Here is a 19,068-nt window from a genome sequence, read left to right as displayed (position 1 = left end):
TTCAATGGGGGTCCGGCGGCAAATTTCTTGCCTGTGGTGCAACTTGAATCCCTCCCTGTTAGTGTTGTTACACCCTCCGACAACACACCGACGAGGCATGATGTCTCCAAGGTTCCAAAAAATAGTCGAAAAAACGGAAAATAACAGAGCTGAGACACGGTGTTTGTAATGTGAAAATGAAAATGGCGGGTGTATTACCTCGGGGACGTCACATTCTGACGTCATCGCTAAAAGACCGATAAACAGAAAGGCGTTTAATTTGCCAAAATTCACCCATTTAGAGTTCGGAAATCGGTTAAAAAAATTCATGGTCTTTTTTCTGCAACATCAAGGTATATATTGACGCTTGCATAGGTTTGGTGATAATGTTCCCCTTTAAAATAAGTATATTCTCACTAATAATAAGTGCACTTTTCTTGGTAGAAAAAAAAGAGACCTTTTTGTTCAATATGTTGAAAAATATTCTTAAATCAAGTAAATACTAGTGCCATTATCTTGACATAATGGCATGCGCTCGGCATCATGATCGAAATTATAACTGTAAAAAAGTGGTTTTATACTTGTGAGTGTTGATGACACAGCTTTGCAACACTTGATATTCTAGTTTCAAGCATGTTTTACTCAATATAGCTCATAAAATCTCAGCATCAAGCTGTCATATCTTACTGAGATCATTTAGGACCAAAACCCTTAAAACAAGTAAAACATAAAATCTGCTTGGTGAGAAGAATTATCTTATCAGACAGAAAATAGGCAAATATTACCCTTATTTGAGATATTTAAAGGCCTACTGAAACCCACTACTACCGACCATGCAGTCTGATAGTTTATATATCAATGATGAAATATTAACATTGCAACACATGCCAATACGGCCGGTTTAGTTTACTAAATTGCAATTTTAAATTTCCCGCAGAGTTTGTTGAAAACGTTGCGGAATGATGACGCGTGCGCGTGATGTCACGGACTGTCAGGAAATATTAGCTCAGCACCAGTTACGGCTAAAATTCTTCTCTTTTCATCGCAGAATTACACAGTAATTTGGACATCTGTGTTGCTGAATCTTTTGCAATTTGTTCAATTAATAATGGAGACTATAGCTCGGTTGGTAGAGTGGCCGTGCTAGCAACTTGAGGGTTGCAGGTTCGATTCCCGCTTCCGCCATCTTAGTCACTGCCGTTGTGTCCTTGGGCAAGACACTCTGCCCACCTGCTCCCAGTGCCACTCACACTGGTTTAAATGTAACTTAGATATTGGGTTTCACTATGTAAAGCGCTTTGAGTCACTAGAGAAAAGCGCTATATAAATATAATTCACTTCACTTCACTATAAAGAAGAATGCTGTTGGTGGACTGCGGTGTATTGCAGCTGTCTTTAGCACCGAGACAAAGCCGGTGTTTCTTTGTTTTTAACACAGAGCGATCAAGCGAACATGTTTCTCTACGCCAACCAGCATGTTTTTGGATGGGAAAATTGTGATATATATCTTACCGGAGATATCATTGGATTATTCGTCCTCCTGCAGTAGCTGTTTGAAAGGCAGCTCTGAACTTGGCTCCTCGGCTTCTCTCTGAGACACTGCGTGTTCACCGCAGCCATCCGACCTCGAGGTATGTCTTTACAATCTCACTAAAACACTATTAAAACAATAAGCAGATAAGGGATCTTCCAGAATTATCCTAGTAAATGTGTCTAATTACATCTGAAACGCTCACACTGCCGCCGCCCGGAGCTGTCGCTTTTTATTTTATTTTTTTCTAGTCCTTTGCTATCAATATTATCATCCACAAATCTTTCATCCTCGCTCAAATTAATGGGGAAATTGTCGTTTTCTCGGTCCGAATAGCTCTTGCTGCTGGAGGCTCCCATAAAAAACAATGTGAGGACGTGAGGAGCCCTCACCCTTGTGAGGTCATCGTCTGCGACTTCCGGTAAAGGCAAGGCCTTTTTATTAGCACTAAAAGTTGCGAACTTTATTGTCGATGTTCTCTACTAAATCCTTTCAGAAAAAATATGTCAATATCGCAAAATGATCAAGTATGACACATAGAATGGACCTGCTATTCCCGTTTAAATAAGAAAATCTCATTTCAGTAGGCCTTTAATCTTACTTCGATTTCAGTTTTTGCAGTGTATTTTCTTCTAAATAAACGTTTGTCTTGAAAAGGGTGTGTTGAAGTTCCGAGGCAAGATGGCCCTAATCAGAACTTTATTTTGAGCCCCCCATCATTATACGTAATTTTTTTGTCCACACTTTTTTTATTCATGTCGAACTTGTATCTAATGTTAAGTTTTGTATGAAAACAAATTCATGGCAATTACAAGTATATATATTTTTTCATGCAAAATACCAAATTTAAATGGAATTAAAACATAAAGTTGCTATGTTTCAGGCACATCTACACCCAAGTTACGGTGCCGGTACGTCTTTTACTAGACCAGCATTACCAGTGTGCGCCATAGTAAAATTTGTTAATATATGCCTTTTTATTCTCATTTTATCATCAATGACAGAACAGAACTAGGAATATGTTTGCAGTAACAAACGTTACATTAGGTGAAGTGAAGTGCCATCCATCCATTTTCTACTGCTTATTCCCCTTTGGGGTCGCGGGGGGCGCTGGGGCCTATCTCGGCTACAATCGGGCGGAAGGCGGGGTACACCCTAGACAAGTCGCCACCTCATCGCAGGGCTGAAGTGAAGTGAAATATATTTATATAGCGCTTTTCTCTAGTGACTCAAAGCGCTTTTACATAGTGAAACCCAATTGCTAAGTTACATTTAAGCCAGTGTGGGTGGCACTGGGAGCAGGTGGGTAAAGTGTCCTCCCCACACAATGGTAGTGACTAGGATAGCGGAAGCAGGGATCGAACCTGCAACCCTCAAGTTGTTGACACGGCCAGTCTTCCAACCGAACTATACCGCCCCTGTCAATCATTAATTGACATTTTACATCACACAAAAAGGCCCCCCCCCTCCATGGCTGACGAAGCCCTACGCACAGCGGGGGATATCTGTATATAAAGAGGTGGCCATAGCTCTGGAAAGCTTCCTCTGCAGTGGACGTTTGTCTTTTGCGCAACAAGGCTATTTTGTGTTACTCCGACAAAAAAAAAAAAAAAACTCAAAACAATTGTTCACTGCAGATGATGCTGGTTCTTAGGAATATTCACTCTACGGAAGCCTGTGTTATGACCGCCGCCAGCATTACTCAAAAAGTTATGGACCGATTTAGATTTTTTTTTTTAAATGTCAGAAATGGGATAAGGAACAAATGTTTTCATTTTGGGGATGATTTGGATCACCGTTTAGATTCAGGTATTTTCAAAAGCATTATTTCATATTGGGAGATATTGGTCAATCTTAGGGCAGCACGGTGGAGGAGGGGTTGGTGCGTCTGCCTCACAATACGAAGGTCCTGAGTAGTCCTGGGTTCAATCCCGGGCTCGGGATCTTTCTGTGTGGAGTTTGCATGTCATCTCCGTGACTGCGTGGGTTCCCTCCAGGTACTCCGGCTTCCTCCCACTTCCAAAGACATGCACCTGGGGATAGGTTGATTGGCAACACTAAATTGGCCCTAGTGTGTGAATGTGAGTGTGAATGTTGTCTGTCTATCTGTGTTGGCCCTGCGATGAGGTGGCGACTTGTCCAGGGTGTACACCGCCTTCCGCCCGATTGTAGCTGAGATAGGCGCCCCCTGCTACCCCACAGGGAATAAGCAGTAGAAAATGGATGGATGGATGGATGGTCAAACTTGTAGTTTGAGTTGCGAGTGTTGGTATATCAAAGCTAAAAAATATAATTATCAGTATCATTTTCTTATCAAATGAATTAATTGATTGATTGATACTTTTATTAGTAGATTGCACAGTTCAGTACATATTCCGTACAATTGACAACTAAATGGTAACACCCCAATAAGTTTTTCAACTTGTTTAAGTCGGGGTCCACGTTAATCAATTCATGGTATGTGGATCCTTGGGTGTTATGCAACAAGCAAATATTATCTATTGCGAAAGCTATATCGCTAAAATATAATAATACAAAATATCACAAAAGCAATATTACTGCTCAGTGGCCTTGCGGTTAGAGTGTCTGCCCTGAGATCGGTAGGTCCTTAGTTCAAACCCTGACCAAGTCATACCAGACACTATAAAAATGGAACCCACTGCTTCCCTGCTTGGCATTTAGCATCAAGGGTTGGAATTGGGGGTTAAATCACCAAAATGATTCCCGAGCGTGGCCACCGCTGCTGCTCACTGCTCCCCTCAACTCCCAGAGGGTGTAACAAGGGGATGGGTCAAATGCAGAGGGTAATTTCACCACACCTAGTGTGTGTGTGTGAGACTATCAGTGGTACTTTAACCTTAACAAATGAATATGTAAGGATTTTTTAAATGTACATTATATTTAATGGGTTGTTCTTATTATTGCTACATTTTACACAGATGTAGTTTTTGTGTATCGTGCAAACACACAAAATAGTGAATCGGTATAAAGACATATTCATAAAAAGTTGATGGTAGAAAAGCCAAATCTCAACGCGAGTTATGAAATAAGCGAGCGGAAATGTGAGAAACCTTATCTTTATACGCATTTTCCTTCAGATTTGCAACAACTTGGAATGGATCCATCCATCCATCCATCTTCTTCCGCTTATCCGAGGTTGGGTCACGGGGGCAGCAGCCTAAGCAGGGAAGCCCAGACTTCCCTCTCCCCAGCCACTTCGTGTAGCTCTTCCCGAGGGATCCCGAGGCGTTCCCAAGCCAGCCGGGAGACATAGTCTTCCCAACGTGTCCTGGGTCTTCCCCGTGGCCTCCTATCGGTCGGACGTGCCCTAAACACCTCCCTTGGGAGGCCGTTCGGGTGGCATCCTGACCAAATGCCTAAACCACTTCATCTGGCTCCTCTCGACAGAGTTTTACATAAATCGGCCAGGTGGTTTCTGCAAAATCCTGCTGACTGTGAGGGAGGTGTGCTCAAAATGCCTTCAAATTGTAAGTGCAGCTCGGTCCCGGCGACGGCTCTCCAGTCAGGGAGCGAGTCCGCTTTGAACAGCTGCGAAGTCATTTTGATAATGATGAGAATAATAAGCAATAAGCGCGGCTGGCGAGGCTTCGGTGGGGGTTGGGGAGGGGCTTTGCTGTTGCAGCTTCACTGCTCCTGAATAGATAAAAGTGATTAAAGCACTCCTGATTATCCCCTGACCAATATGTCATGGATTTACAGTCCTTTCAATTAGTCCATATTTGCTGGTCACTCATTACTTATTTGTTTGGGTTTTTTTTGGAGGGGGGGGGATTTGGGTGTTGGTGTGGGCCGGGGGTGCACTGCAAAAACCGAAATCTAAGTGAAGTGAAGTGAGGTGAATTATATTTATATAGCGCTTTTCTCTAGTGACTCAAAGCGCTTTACATAGTGAAACCCAATATCTAAGTTACATTAAAACCAATGTGGGTGGCACTGGGAGCAGGTGGGTAAAGTGCCTTGCCCAAGGACACAACGGCAGTGACTAGGATGGCGGAAGCGGGGATCGAACTTGCAACCCTCAAATTGCTGGCACGGCCGCTCTACCAACCGAGCTATACCGTAAGATTATATATATCAAATAAGGGTGATATTTTCTCATTTTATGTCTAATAAGATTGTGAATTGTGAATTATATTTATATAGCGCCTTTTCTCTAGTGACTCATAGCGCTTTACATAGTGAAACCCAATATCTAATTTTTACATTTAAACCAGTGTGGGTGGCACTGGGAGCAGGTGAGTATAGTGTCTTGCCCAAGGACACAACGGCAGTGACTAGGATGGCTGAAGCTGGTATCGAACCTGCAACCCTCAAGTTGCTGGCACGGCCGCTCTACCAACCGAGCTATACCGCCTATAATTCTTCTAAGCAGATTTTTGTCAGTGTTTTACTTGTTTTAAGGGTTTTGGTCCTAAATTATCTCAATGCTGAGATTTTATGACCTACTGCAGGGGTCGGGAACGTTTTTGGCTGAGAGAGCCATGAAAGCCAAATATTTCAAAATGTATTTCCGTGAGAGCCAAAATGTATTTTTTAACACTGAATACAACTAAATGTGTGCATTTTTAAGTAAGACCAACATTTTTAGGGTGTAATGAGTTGGGGCAGTATGGTTCGGTTGGTAGAACGGCCGTTCCAGTAACTTGGGGGTTGCAGGTTCGATCCCCACTTCCGCCATTCTAGTCCCTGCCGTTGTGTCCTTGGGCAAGACACTTTACCCACCTGCTCCCAGTGCCACCCACACTGGTTTAAATGTAAAAATTAGATATTGGGTTTCACTATGTAAAGCGCTTTGAGTCACTAGAGAAAAAGCGCTATATACTTCACTTCTTATTCTTTTTAATAACATCGTTATTCTAAAGCTAACCAATAATAGATATAATACTTTCTACCATTAATGCAACTTCTTTAACAGGTGCGATAGAAAATGAATGGTTGGATTAAAATGCATGAGAATGTTTTATAATTTGAACATTATCTTTAACACTGTGATTACCAGCAGAATTGCTCATTACTTATCGTGTTAAGCAATGTCAGCTAAGATTTATCTGAGAGCCAGATGCAGTCATCAAAAGAGCCACATCTGGCTCTAGAGCCATAGGTTCCCTACCTCTGACCTACTGTATATTGAGTAAAACATGCTTGAAACTAGAATAGCAACTGTTGCAAAGTGTTACCATTAACACTCACAAGTATAAAACTACTTTTTTTTAAAGTAATCATTTCTTACTTCAAGCACGAAAAAAAAAATCATGATGCCGAGCATAAATCATTATGTCAAGATAATGGCACTAGCATTTACTTAATTTAAAGGGGAACATTATCACCAGACCTATGTAAGCGTCAATATATACCTTGATCTTGCAGAAAAAAGACCATATGTTTTTTTAACCGATTTCCGAACTCTAAAAGGGTGAATTTGGCGATTTAAACGCCTATTAATTGTTCGCCTGTCGGAGCAATGACCTTTCACCCATGACACACACCAAGTCAAATCAGCTTTCCGTTTTTTCGACTGTTTTCCTGTACCTTGGAGACATCATGCCTCGTCGGTGTGTTGTCGGAGGGTGTAACAACACGATCAGAGACGGTTTCAAGTTGCAACAGCGGTCAAAAGATGCGAAAGTCCCTCGTTTGTTCTGCACACTGTACCGACGATAGCTATGCTACGACAGAGATGGCACAAAGATGGCAAGAATGTGTGGATATCCTACGACACTCAACGATAAAGTCAACGAAATCACAAAGGTGAGTTTTGTTGATGTTATTGACTTATGTGGAGTGTGCTTATCAGACGCATTTGGTCACGGCATGACGGCAAGCTAATTGATGCTAACATAATATTTAGGCTAGCTGTATGTACATATTGCATCATTATGCCTCATTTGTAGCTATATTTGCATCCAACCTTTCCCTCCACCCACATTTAATGCCAAACAAACGCATACCAATCGTTGGTTAGAAGGCGATCGCCAAATCCGTCCGCGCTTCCTTTCGTGCCGCTGTCTGTCGGGATATGGCTCAAAACTTCTGTTTCTTCTTTAATTTTGTTTTCGGTACGTGCCTCCAGACTCCAACTATCCGTTTAAATACATGCGTAATCTGTTGAATCGCTTATGACGCTGAAATCCAAGTCTGATTCCGAGCTACTACGCTATACCTTTCTGTGCTATTCGCCATGTTTGTTTCTGGTGGCTTCACGCAGTGACGTCACAGGACAATAGACGGGTGGATATAGTGATGGTGTAAATCAGGCACTTTGAAGCCGTTTTTCTGGATTTTGCGTGATGGGTAAAATTTTGAGAAAAACTGGGATCTGATTTTTATTGGTTTCAAACCTTCAGAAATTGTGATAATGTTCCCCTTTAAGAATATTTTTCAGCATATTCTACCAAGAAAAGTGCACTTGTTATTAGTGATAATATACTAATTTTAAGTTAATTTGGGGTTCATTGAGGTTAGCTGATTTTACATGTTTTGGAAAGTCTTGACAAGCCATTTTTTTCTTGTTCTATTGACAGATGATTTTGCTTAGTTTACATAAAATACCCCTATTTTTTTTTTCTTGTTTTTGAACACTGACTTTTTGCAGTGTGTGAGCTGACCCTACAGTAAAGACCGAGACAATAAAGTCTACTTTCACTGTCTTTTACAGCGCTGTCCTGTTTATGTGTCGCATGCTGCTCCTGTAACCTGACCTTTGTGCCAAAATCAATACAGCATGATGTTCTGATAATGCACTGACATCAGTGAGGGTCCAAGGGAGGGGTAGGTCGATCCCCTCTATGCTTACAAATAGACACACACCCGTGTCTTATTTCAACTTGCCATGCCGTGTTCAGAGTGACACAATCACAGCCGGAGTGCGTGAAAAGGTCAGAATTTGGTCACAATTTTTACGGAAAAAAAAAAAAAAAAAGCAACCTCAGGTTCACTTCTTTTTACATTTGTGTGGAAGTAGGAGTGTTAAAATGTAAGATTTGGTCTCTTATTTGTTATTTTTCGAAGGTAACGACGCCCTTTCACGCAATATAGATTGCACATAAATGGAATTAAAAATGAGAATCAGCACCTACAAGTCTGAGTCCATGGAAAAGGGTGGAATGCCATCTCCGGGTTGGGGAGGAGACCCTGCCCCAAGTGGAGGAGTTCAAGTACCTAGGAGTCTTGTTCACGAGTGAGGGAAGAGTGGATCGTGAGATCGACAGGCGGATCGGTGCGGCGTCTTCAGTAATGCGGACGTTGTACCGATCCGTTGTGGTGAAGAAGGAGCTGAGCCGGAAGGCAAAGCTCTCAATTTACCGGTCGATTTACGTTCCAATCCTCACCTATGGTCATGAGCTTTGGGTCATGACCGAAAGGACAAGATCACGGGTACAAGCGGCCAAAATGAGTTTCCTCCGCCGTGTGGCGGGGCTCTCCCTTAGAGATAGGGTGAGAAACTCTGTCATCCGGGAGGAACTCAAAGTAAATCCGCTGCTCCTCCACATGGAGAGGAGCCAGATGAGGTGGTTCGGGCATCTGGTCAGGATGCCGCCCGAACGCCTCCCTAGGGAGGTGTTTAGGGCATGTCCAACCGGTAGGAGGCCACGGGGAAGACCCAGGACACGTTGGGAAGACTATGTCTCCCGGCTGGCCTGGGAACGCCTCGGGATCCCCCGGGAAGAGCTAGACAAAGTGGCTGGGGAGAGGGAAGTCTGGGCTTCCCTGCTTAGGCTGCTGCCCCCGCGACCCGATGGATGGATGATGGATGGATGGGTGGATGGAATTAAAAAGTGGCAAATTTAAGCAAGCATCAAATTATGTAAATGAGTTTTACTTGTTTAGCGCTTTTCTACCTTCAAGGTACTCAAAGCGCTTTGACCCCATTTCCACATTCACCCATTCACACACACATTCACGCACTGATGGCGGGTGCTGCCATGCAAGGTCTTAACCAGGACCCATCAGGGGCAAGGGTGAAGTGTCTTGCTCAAGGACACAACAGATGTGACATGGGTAGAAGGTGGGGATCGAACCAGGAACCCTTAGGTTGCTCACAACCGCGCCACACCGTCCCCAGGATGCTGATTGCAGAATGCTGTGTGAAGGTGACCTAAACGTACTATGGGCAGAGCGTAGTTGTAGTTACCTGGCAATTTATGGTGAAACACAGTCGTTATGCTTGGACTTTTTTCATTTTTGTTCTGCTATAGCTAAGGACGGGTACCAAATTTGGTAGTTTTAGAGACACCCAACGAACACGACATTTGGCGGGCAAACAAGCGCTCAAAGCTGAGTCGGTCGGACTGCCTCTCGGTAATGTTACAATTTTCCATGCCAACAAAGCAAGTATGCCTGATGTGAAACATTACAGTAAGGATTGACCCACGCCTCGCAAACGTGGAGGATAATCTTACCACACCTAATGTGTGACAATCATTGGTACATTATTATTATTATTATGATTACTATTATTATTATCCACATTTCTAAATGTGCTAGTTTGATACAAATTCACGTTGGATTTCCCATAGACGTGCTACCAATTAGCATTAGCGATTTTACATGGCGATTTCAACACCTCCAATTATATTTTAACTACAACTAAGATGCATGTTACTATCAAACAACCGGTGTCTAATAATTACAATATAAACACTTAAAGGGGAAAATTATCACCAGACTTATGTAAGCGTCAATATATACCTCGATGGTGCAGAAAAAAGACCATATATTTTTTCAACCGATTTCCGGACTCTAAACGGGTGAATTTTGGCGAATTAAACGGCTTTCTGTTTATCGCTCTGGAGGCGATGACGTCAGAATGTGACGTCGCCGAGGTAATACAGCCGCCATTTTCATTTTCAACACATTATAAACATTGGGTCTCAGCTCTGTTATTTTCCGTTTTTTCAACTATTTTTTGGAACCTTAGAGACATCATGCCTCGTCGGTGTGTTGTCGGAAGGTGTAACAACACTAACAGGGAGGGATTCAAGTTGCACCACTGGCCCGAAGATACGAAAGTGTCTGCCGCCAGACCCCCAATGAATGTGCCAGAGTGTCTCCACATTTTACCGGCGATGACAGACATGGCACAGAGATGTATGGATAACCTGCAGATGCATTTGCAACGATAAAGTCAACGAAATCACAAAGGTGAGTTGTGTTGATGTTGACTTATGTGCTAATCAGACATATTTGGTCGCGGCGTGACTGCCAGCTAATCGATGCTAACATGCTACGCTAATCGATGCTAACATGCTATTTACCGGCGGTGCTAAAGCAGACATGGCACAGAGATGTATGGATAACCTGCAGATGCATTTGCAACTATATTACGTTTCCTTCCACCCAGATTTAATGCGAAAAAAACACTTACCAATCGACGGATTTAAGTTGCTCCAGTGTCACAAGATGCAAAAGTCCTGATCGTTTGGTCCGCACATTTTACCGGCGATGCTAACGCAGCTATTCGGCCATGCTATGGCTACGAATAGCATCAATAGCTATTCGCTCAATAGCTTCAGTTTCTTCTTCAATACTTTCATACTCCAACCATCTGTTTCAATACATGCGTAATCTGTTGAATCGCTTAAGCCGCTGAAATCCGAGTCTGAACCCGAGCTAATGTCGCTATATCTTGCTGTGCTATTCCCATTCTTTGTTTACATTGGCAACACTGTATGACGTCACAGGAAAATGGATAGTGATTTCGAAAATAGCGAAAATAAGGCACTTTAAAGCTTTATTTAGGGATATTCCGAGACCGGTAAAATTTAGAAAAAAACTTCAAAAAATACAACAAGCCACTGGGAACTGATTTTTATTGCTTTTAACCCTTTTGAAATTTTGATAATGTTCCCCTTTAACAAAAGACTAAATGCATCTTGGTGGCAAAGACTACTTCCAAGCAAGGCAACGCATCGTAGTCTATACACTACTGCTACCTCACTTCTTGGAATTTCAACTGCATACAAACATGTAAATGAGACTCAGAGTTATAAGAAACCAAGATATAATAACTAGACAACATTGACACAACAAACAACATTTATTAACACACGAGCACACACAGATGTACCAAAAAATCGGCACAATTAAGTACCAGTATCGATTCCAAGGTACTGAGAATTGTCCTACACTGACATTCCACCTGAGTATGTTTGGGCCTGAAACGGCATATGCGAAATATTTAGAGTCAGGACTCAGAAGCAGAAATTTTGCAGAATCCCCATGTGAAAGACGCCTTATTTTTAATTTATTAACCTGAGTATCCACATTTATTTTCAGATTTGCCCCGAATTGGAATGGTATGTATGTATGTAAGTATGTATGGTATGTGCTATAATATTTATTTTGTTACCATTTATTTTGGGAACATCTCCACTCTGATGAACCGCAACCAAACCAGGCACAAGTCAGCAATAAAAGACAGAAATGTCCTCATTACTCGACCAGGAAGCAACATTTTCCCTCTCCCACCTGAGAGAACGGTGCCAAACAATGGACGTGCATCCCCACATCGGATTAAATGTCCTGTCCCATTGTTGCGAGGGACTTTTGCTGAGCAGGGTAAACAGTCCAAAGTGATTGCGTTGACCCGGTCACTGCGCACCTCTGACAGTTGGCTGACAGGTGCGTCACTCTGGTCACTGCTACGTGACAGCATGTGTTTTCATCCAAAAATGGATAATAATAATAACAAAAACTAGAAAATTCCCACGGAAATTATGATGAAAATGGTGTCGGGTGTCCAAATCCGTGGGTTTTGGGTTGAACAAAATGAACCACAGAGCTAGCCTAAAACAGTAGCATTTTTGACATAAACATGCTGACACTTAGCATGTGTGCTAAAGATAGCATTATAACAAGTCAGCATATTTCATATACAGTGGGGCAAAAAAGTATTTAGTCAGCCACCGATTTTGCAAGTTCTCCCACTTAAAATGATGACTGAGGTCTGTAATTTTCCTGATAGGTACACTTCAACTGTGAGAGACAGGATGTGAAAAAAAATCCAGGAATTCACATTGTCGAAATTTTAAAGAATTTATTTGGAAATTATGGTGGAAAATAAGTATTTGGTCAAACATTCAAAGCTCTCACTGATGGAAGGAGGTTTTGGCTCAAAATCTCACGATACATGGCCCCATTCATTCTTTCCTTAACACGGATCAGTCGTTCTGTCCCCTTTAGCAGAAAAACAGCCCCAAAGCATGATGTTTCTACCCCCATGCTTCACAGTAGGTATGGTGTTCTTGGGATGCAACTCAGTATTCTTCTTCCTCCAAACACGACGAGTTGAGTTTATACCATGAATTGATTGACGTGGACCCCGACTTAAACAAGTTGAAAAACTTTTTCGGGTGTTACCATTTATTGGTCAATTGTATGGAATATGTACTGAACTGTGCAATCTACAAATAAAAGTATCAATCAATCAATCAATCAATCAAAACCAAAATTGATACATGGATGATACAGCAGAGGATTGGGAGAATGTCATGTGGTCAGATGAAACCAAAATACAACTTTTTGGTATAAACTCAACTCATCGTGTTTGGAGGAAAAAGAATACTGAGTTGCATCCCAAGAACACCATACCTACTGTGAAGCATGGGGGTGGAAACATCACGCTTTGGGGCTGTTTTTCTGCTAAAGGGGACAGGACGATTGATCCGTGTTAAGGAAAGAATGAATGGGGCCATGTATCGTGAGATTTTGAGCCAAAACCTCCTTCCATCAGTGAGAGCTTTGAATGGTTGACCAAATACTTATTTTCCACCATAATTTACAAATAAAATCTTTAAAATTCCTAAAATGTGAATTCCTGGATTTTTTTTTCACATTCTGTCTTTCACAGTTGAAGTGTACCTATGATGAAAATTACAGACCTCTGTCATCATTTTAAGTGGAAGAACTTGCACAATCGGTGGCTGAATAAATACTTTTTTGCCCCACTGTACCAAGTTATACAACTCAAAGTTTGAAATTTCCGCAGGCCCATAATAATAATAATAATAATAATGCAATAAACTCACCGTGAGATGCTGGAAGAGCCATGCCCTCATGATGTTGGTGGCCACCTTGGGGAAAATGCCTCGTTTTTTCTGCCTCTTCTTATCCTTGTCGGGGTCGTCGTCGTCGCCAGTGCCGGGCGATGCCACGCTGTTGTCTAGACCGTCTCCTGGACGGAAAGCGAAGCCTGCGTTAAATAATATCTCGCCATGTGAAACATAAACGCTGCCCAGGCGACTAAAGCTCGACTTATGAGGGATGGGATAACCTGACAAATACCACACTTGATACCTAAGAGTGAGGCCAAAAGCAAGCCGAGGCTCAGTGAATTTTCCAGAGTGAATTACGGTGTTATGAATTGAAGATATGGAGGCAGGGGGTTGGATTTAGATGGCCTTAGACAAAGGCTTGTGCTGAGTGAGGGGTTTACACTGAGATCTAGCCCTGTTGTTCTACTCTATAGCCCACAGCATGTGCAAAGGGAAGGGGGGGTTAATGACTGTAGTGTTATGGTTGGACACCAGGTCTACAGTAAGAAGGAGGAAAAAAAAGAAAACAATGAAGAAGTACAGTATTGCTTGACATAATTATGTTAAAAACAGATTTAAAAAAAAAAAAAGTATCCCAGCTGCTCCTTTTAGTAACATCCTCGCTGTGAAGACTGTGTGGCATAACGATGCCGGATTTGTTCCTCCGAGGATGCGTCGCGCAAGAACACAGCAAAAGGTAAGAAATAAAGGATTTATTAAAGCAATAAAACAGGCTAAAAACAAAACACTGGAATTAAACAGAAAGGCAAACAAATGGCGCTAGCATGGAGGCTAGGAATATGAACAGAAACACAATACTTGGCACGAAGGCACAAAAAGGGAAAAACAAAACAACTAGCACGAAAACTAGTAATAAAATAAAGCTTAGCGTGGGAACTAGCGAGAAAGAGCATGAAAAACAAGTCATCAGCAAGTTGCGTGAAAGCAAACTAGAGTCCGACAATGGATGACGAAAAGGGGCGAGCTTAAATAATGGAGGTGATAACGAGAAACACGTGTGCGTAGAAAGCAAAGGGGCAGGTGAACTAATAAGCTACCATCCATCCATCCATTTTCTACCGCTTATTCCCTTTTGGGGTCGCGGGGGGGGGCGCTGGCGCCTATCTCAGCTACAATCGGGCGGAAGGCGGGGTACACCCTGGACAAGTCGCCACCTCATCGCAGGGCCAACACAGATAGACAGACAACATTCACACTCACATTCACATACTAGAGTCAATTTAGTGTTGCCAATCAACCTATCCCCAGGTGCATGTCTTTGGAAGTGGGAGGAAGCCGGAGTACCCGGAGGGAACCCACGCATTCACGGGGAGAACATGCAAACTCCACACAGAAAAATCCCGAGCCTGGATTTGAACCCAGGACTGCAGGAACTTCGTATTGTGAGGCAGACGCACTAACCCCTCTGCCACCGTGAAGCTACCATGGTGACAGAATAAAAAGGAAATAAGGAAGTCCAAACAACATAATGTGATACAATAATGGAACAAAACATAAATATGGAATGATCCGGATAGCAGATCACAACACTAGCAACATTGTTCCTCACGATTTCTTACTCGGACAAATTAAAACATTAACAAATATGGCCTTTCTCACACTGCGGGTCAATTCTCATTCTTATTTTTCAAATCCAACCCAGGCCACTGTCGTATGTGGATATAAATCGGGTCACGTACGTCAAGAAGCAATGGAAAAAAATAGACAGTTGTGAAGTAAGTAGTAAATAAATAAATGATAAATGGGTTGTCCTTTTATAGCGCTTTTCTACCTTCAAGGTACTCAAAGCGCTTTGACACTACTTCCACATTTACCCATTCACACACACATTCACACACTGAGGGAGGGAGCTGCCATGCAAGGCGCCAACCAGCACCCATCAGGAGCAAGGGTGAAGTGTCTTGCTCAGGACACAACGGACGTGACGCGGTTGGTACTAGGTGGGATTTTAACCAGGGACCCTCGGGTTGCGCACGGCCACTCTCCAACTCCGCCACGCCGTAAACAAATAAGCAGATATCAGGCAAAAACAAGATATTTTAGGAAAAATTAAGCAAATGTACCACAAACTGCTAGTTGGGTTATACTCTACCAACCGGCGTAGCTCGGTCGGTAGAGGGGCCGTGCCAGCGACTTGAGGGTTCTGGGTTCGATCCCCGCTTCTGCCATCCTAGTCACTGCTTTTGGGTCCTTGGGCAAGACACTTCAACCGCCTGCTCCCAGCTATAACAGTGACAATAATAGTCGGACACAAACAATAGTTGTGGTGAAATTAACTTCTCCATTTGACCCATCCCCTTTGTTCCACCCCCTGGGAAGAGAGGGGAGCAGTGAACAGCATTTAATCCCCAATTCCAACCCTTGATGCTGAGTGCCAAGCAGGGAGGTAATGGGTCCCATTTTTATAGTCTTTAGTATGGGGTTTGAACTCACGACCTATCAATCTCAGGTTTAAATGTAACTTGGATAATGGGTTTCATGTAAAGCGCTTTGAGTCACTAGAGAAAAGCGCTATATAAATATAATTCACTTCATTTCACTATACTTGTATAGCCATTTTCTACCTTCAAGGTACTCAAAGCGCGTTGACAGTGTTTCCACATTCACGGGCGTGAGTAGGATGGCAGAAGCTGGAGATCAAACCAGAAATCCTCAATTTTCTGGTACGGCCGCTCTACCAGCCGAGCCACGCCGTCCCAAAATGCTTTAACTTTTCCTTATTTATCTTCTACACTCCCGATAATTTGGTTCAGAAAATGTTGACCTTAGTGCACAAAATCATTAAAATTGCCACAATTGTGCCAGGACTGAGACCGACTAGAATTGGAGACTTGGACATCTTACACTGCGGTGTAAAAGTAGCCTACATGTAGACTAATTTCAATTAGGGATGTGCAGTCTGATTGGCCAACAATCAAAAAAAGTAGTGTTTAGCCCCTCCCCTAATATATAGATAATCCCACCTATTGTGGTATAAACACAAAATTTCTTTGCGTATTATGTATCTTTAAAAACACCATCATTACTGGAGGACTGAAAATGTTACACACCGAGTAAAAGCAAGCAGCAGAAGGCATTCTTTTTGCTAAGATATCAATAATTTAATCAATATATAGCCCTTAATCACAAGCGTCTCAAAGGGCTGCACAAGCCACAACAACATGTAGCGGTGAATGCTGTAACGCCGCATTCACCGCTAATACTTTTACTTGCCAACCCCCCCGATTTTCCCGGAAGACTCCCAAAGTACAGTGCCCCTCCCAAATTTCATCCCGGACAACAATATTGGGGGTGGTCCTTAGAGGCATTGCCTTTGGCGTTCTCTACAACCTGTCGCCACGTCCGCTTTTCCTTCATACAAACAGCGTGCCGGTGCAAGTGAATGCAACGCATACTTGGTCAACAGCCATACAGGTCACATTGAGGGTGGCCGTATAAACAACTTTAACACTGTTACAAATAGGTGCCACACTGTGAACCCACACCAAACAAGAATGACACATTTCGGGAGAACATCCGCACCGTAACACAACATAAACACAACAGAATAAATACCCATAACCCCTTGCAGCACTAACTCTTCCGGGACGCTACAATATACACCCCCCGCTATCACCAAACCCGTCCATCTCAACCTCGCCGCCAAAAAGAGGCATTCAATTTTTATTTAAAATGTATTTGATATGCCATTGATATTTTTTTATTATTATTATTATTTGAAATTCAATTTTGCATGTCACCATAAAGTTATATACTGTAAGCTTTGCTTGTTCAGGATTCAATACAAAGCTTGTTTGGGTCCCTATTAAAAGGTAAATTTGTTCAACCTCGGCCCGCGGCTTTGTTCGGTTTTAAATTTTGGCCCACTCTGTATTTGAGTTTGAAACCCCTGTTCTAGAAACTTAAACTGCAGCTCAGCTAGCTCACAGTATAGGCTTGAGGTGAAGGCTAATTAGCTTTTAGCGTAACGTTAACTCATTTTGCTTGTGTGTGTGTGTGTGTGAGTGTGTGCGTGTGTCTTAGGGGCAGCAAAGCACTGTCTGTCTGTTATTTCATTGAACGCCATTGTGTTTAGGGATGAATAGTCTCTCCTATTTCTATTGTACTATTATTCAGCTATAGTTACATTAATCATTAGTAATGTAGCAGCCCAGTTTTGAATAGCAGGGTCCCTGCTATCACATGTTGATAAAAATACAACATTTACATAATAAAAGTCATCTATAGGCTTCCCAAATGCTGTAATACATGGGTGTCAAACTCTGGCCCGCGGGCCAAAAGTGGCTCGCCGTGTAATTTAATTTGGCCCTTGAGACAATATCAATTTAGCATTAGAGCTGGCCCGCCGGTGTTATACAGCGTCGGTGCCACTGTAACGCTGCATTCACCGCTAATACTCATACTTGCCAACCCTCCTAATTTTCCCGGTAGACTCCCGAGGTTCAGTGCCCCTCCCGAAAATCTCCCAGGGCAACCATCCTCCCGAATTTCTACCGATTTCCACCTGGACAACTATATTGGGGGCGTGCATTTAAGGCACTGCCTTTAGCGTTCTCTTCAACCTGTCGTCACGTCCACTTTTCCTCCATACTAACAGCGTGTCACACAATATTTGTGCCTTTTACACACACACACACGCACAAGTGAATGCAAGCATACTTGGTCAACGCCATACAGGTCACACTGAGGGTGGCCATATAAACAACTTTAGCACTGTTACAAATATGCGCCACACTGTGAACCCACACCAAACAAGAATGACAAACACATTTCGGGTGAACATCCGCACCGTAACACAACATAACAAATACCCAGAATCCCTTGCAGCACTAACTCTTCTGGGAAACTTCCAGCAAACTGACCAATAATTAACGTTTTATTCATGCATTTTCTCTTGCTACTTCAAGGCTTGAATGTTTGGTTCATTCATTATTGTTATTTTATTTTCAAATGTATTATTAGCCTGTGGATACAATTTGATATTTACCTCAGAAGATTGCAAATAGAATAAAAGGCATAACATTTTTATTTAAATTTTATTTGATATGCCATTTATATTTTTTTTAATTATTATTATTCAAAACTGATTTTGCATGTACCTAAAGTTATACAAGCCTTGCTTGTTCAATATTTAATGCAAAACTTGTTTGGGTCCCTATTAAAGGTTAATTTGTTCAACCTTGGCCCGCGGCTTTGATCCTTTTAAAATTTTGGCCCACTCTGTATTTGAGTTTGACACCCCTGCTTTAATAGATTAAGCATGATGAGTTGACATTAAAAAGTTTCAATGGAAACTGTTTAATGTTGCACTTTTTATATGTAAAAGAAAAGTTTTTTCATTTTATTTAATGAAAGCAACAACTTGAGGCAGTTTAATGTGGATTGGCGTGGGTAGAATTATTATAGTGTTCCCAATGTTAAAAGGCTAAAGCCATTGTTTACAAATTTGGTAAATAAATAACCAAAACATTTATATTTTGTTGT

General features: G+C 42.2%; 1 protein-coding gene across 9 annotated transcripts in view; it reads right to left on the bottom strand.

The window, feature by feature from the left end:
* Positions 1 to 19,068, bottom strand: part of meis2a (Meis homeobox 2a) — a 250,098-nt gene that overhangs the window by 140,340 nt on the left and 90,690 nt on the right. For 4 of the 9 annotated variants that reach the window (XM_061896042.1, XM_061896044.1, XM_061896047.1 and 1 more), the window contains exon 8: positions 13,558 to 13,721. In XM_061896042.1, coding sequence (XP_061752026.1) covers positions 13,558 to 13,721 — 164 coding nt within the window. The remainder of the gene's footprint in view (positions 1 to 13,557; positions 13,722 to 19,068) is intronic. The other 5 variants (XM_061896043.1, XM_061896046.1, XM_061896048.1 and 2 more) reach the window with 2 other exon arrangements.

This window comes from Nerophis ophidion, linkage group LG03 (assembly GCF_033978795.1).
Source record: "Nerophis ophidion isolate RoL-2023_Sa linkage group LG03, RoL_Noph_v1.0, whole genome shotgun sequence".
In the NCBI taxonomy this organism is placed as follows: domain Eukaryota; kingdom Metazoa; phylum Chordata; class Actinopteri; order Syngnathiformes; family Syngnathidae; genus Nerophis; species Nerophis ophidion.
This window is presented reverse-complemented; position numbering and strand designations above follow the sequence as displayed.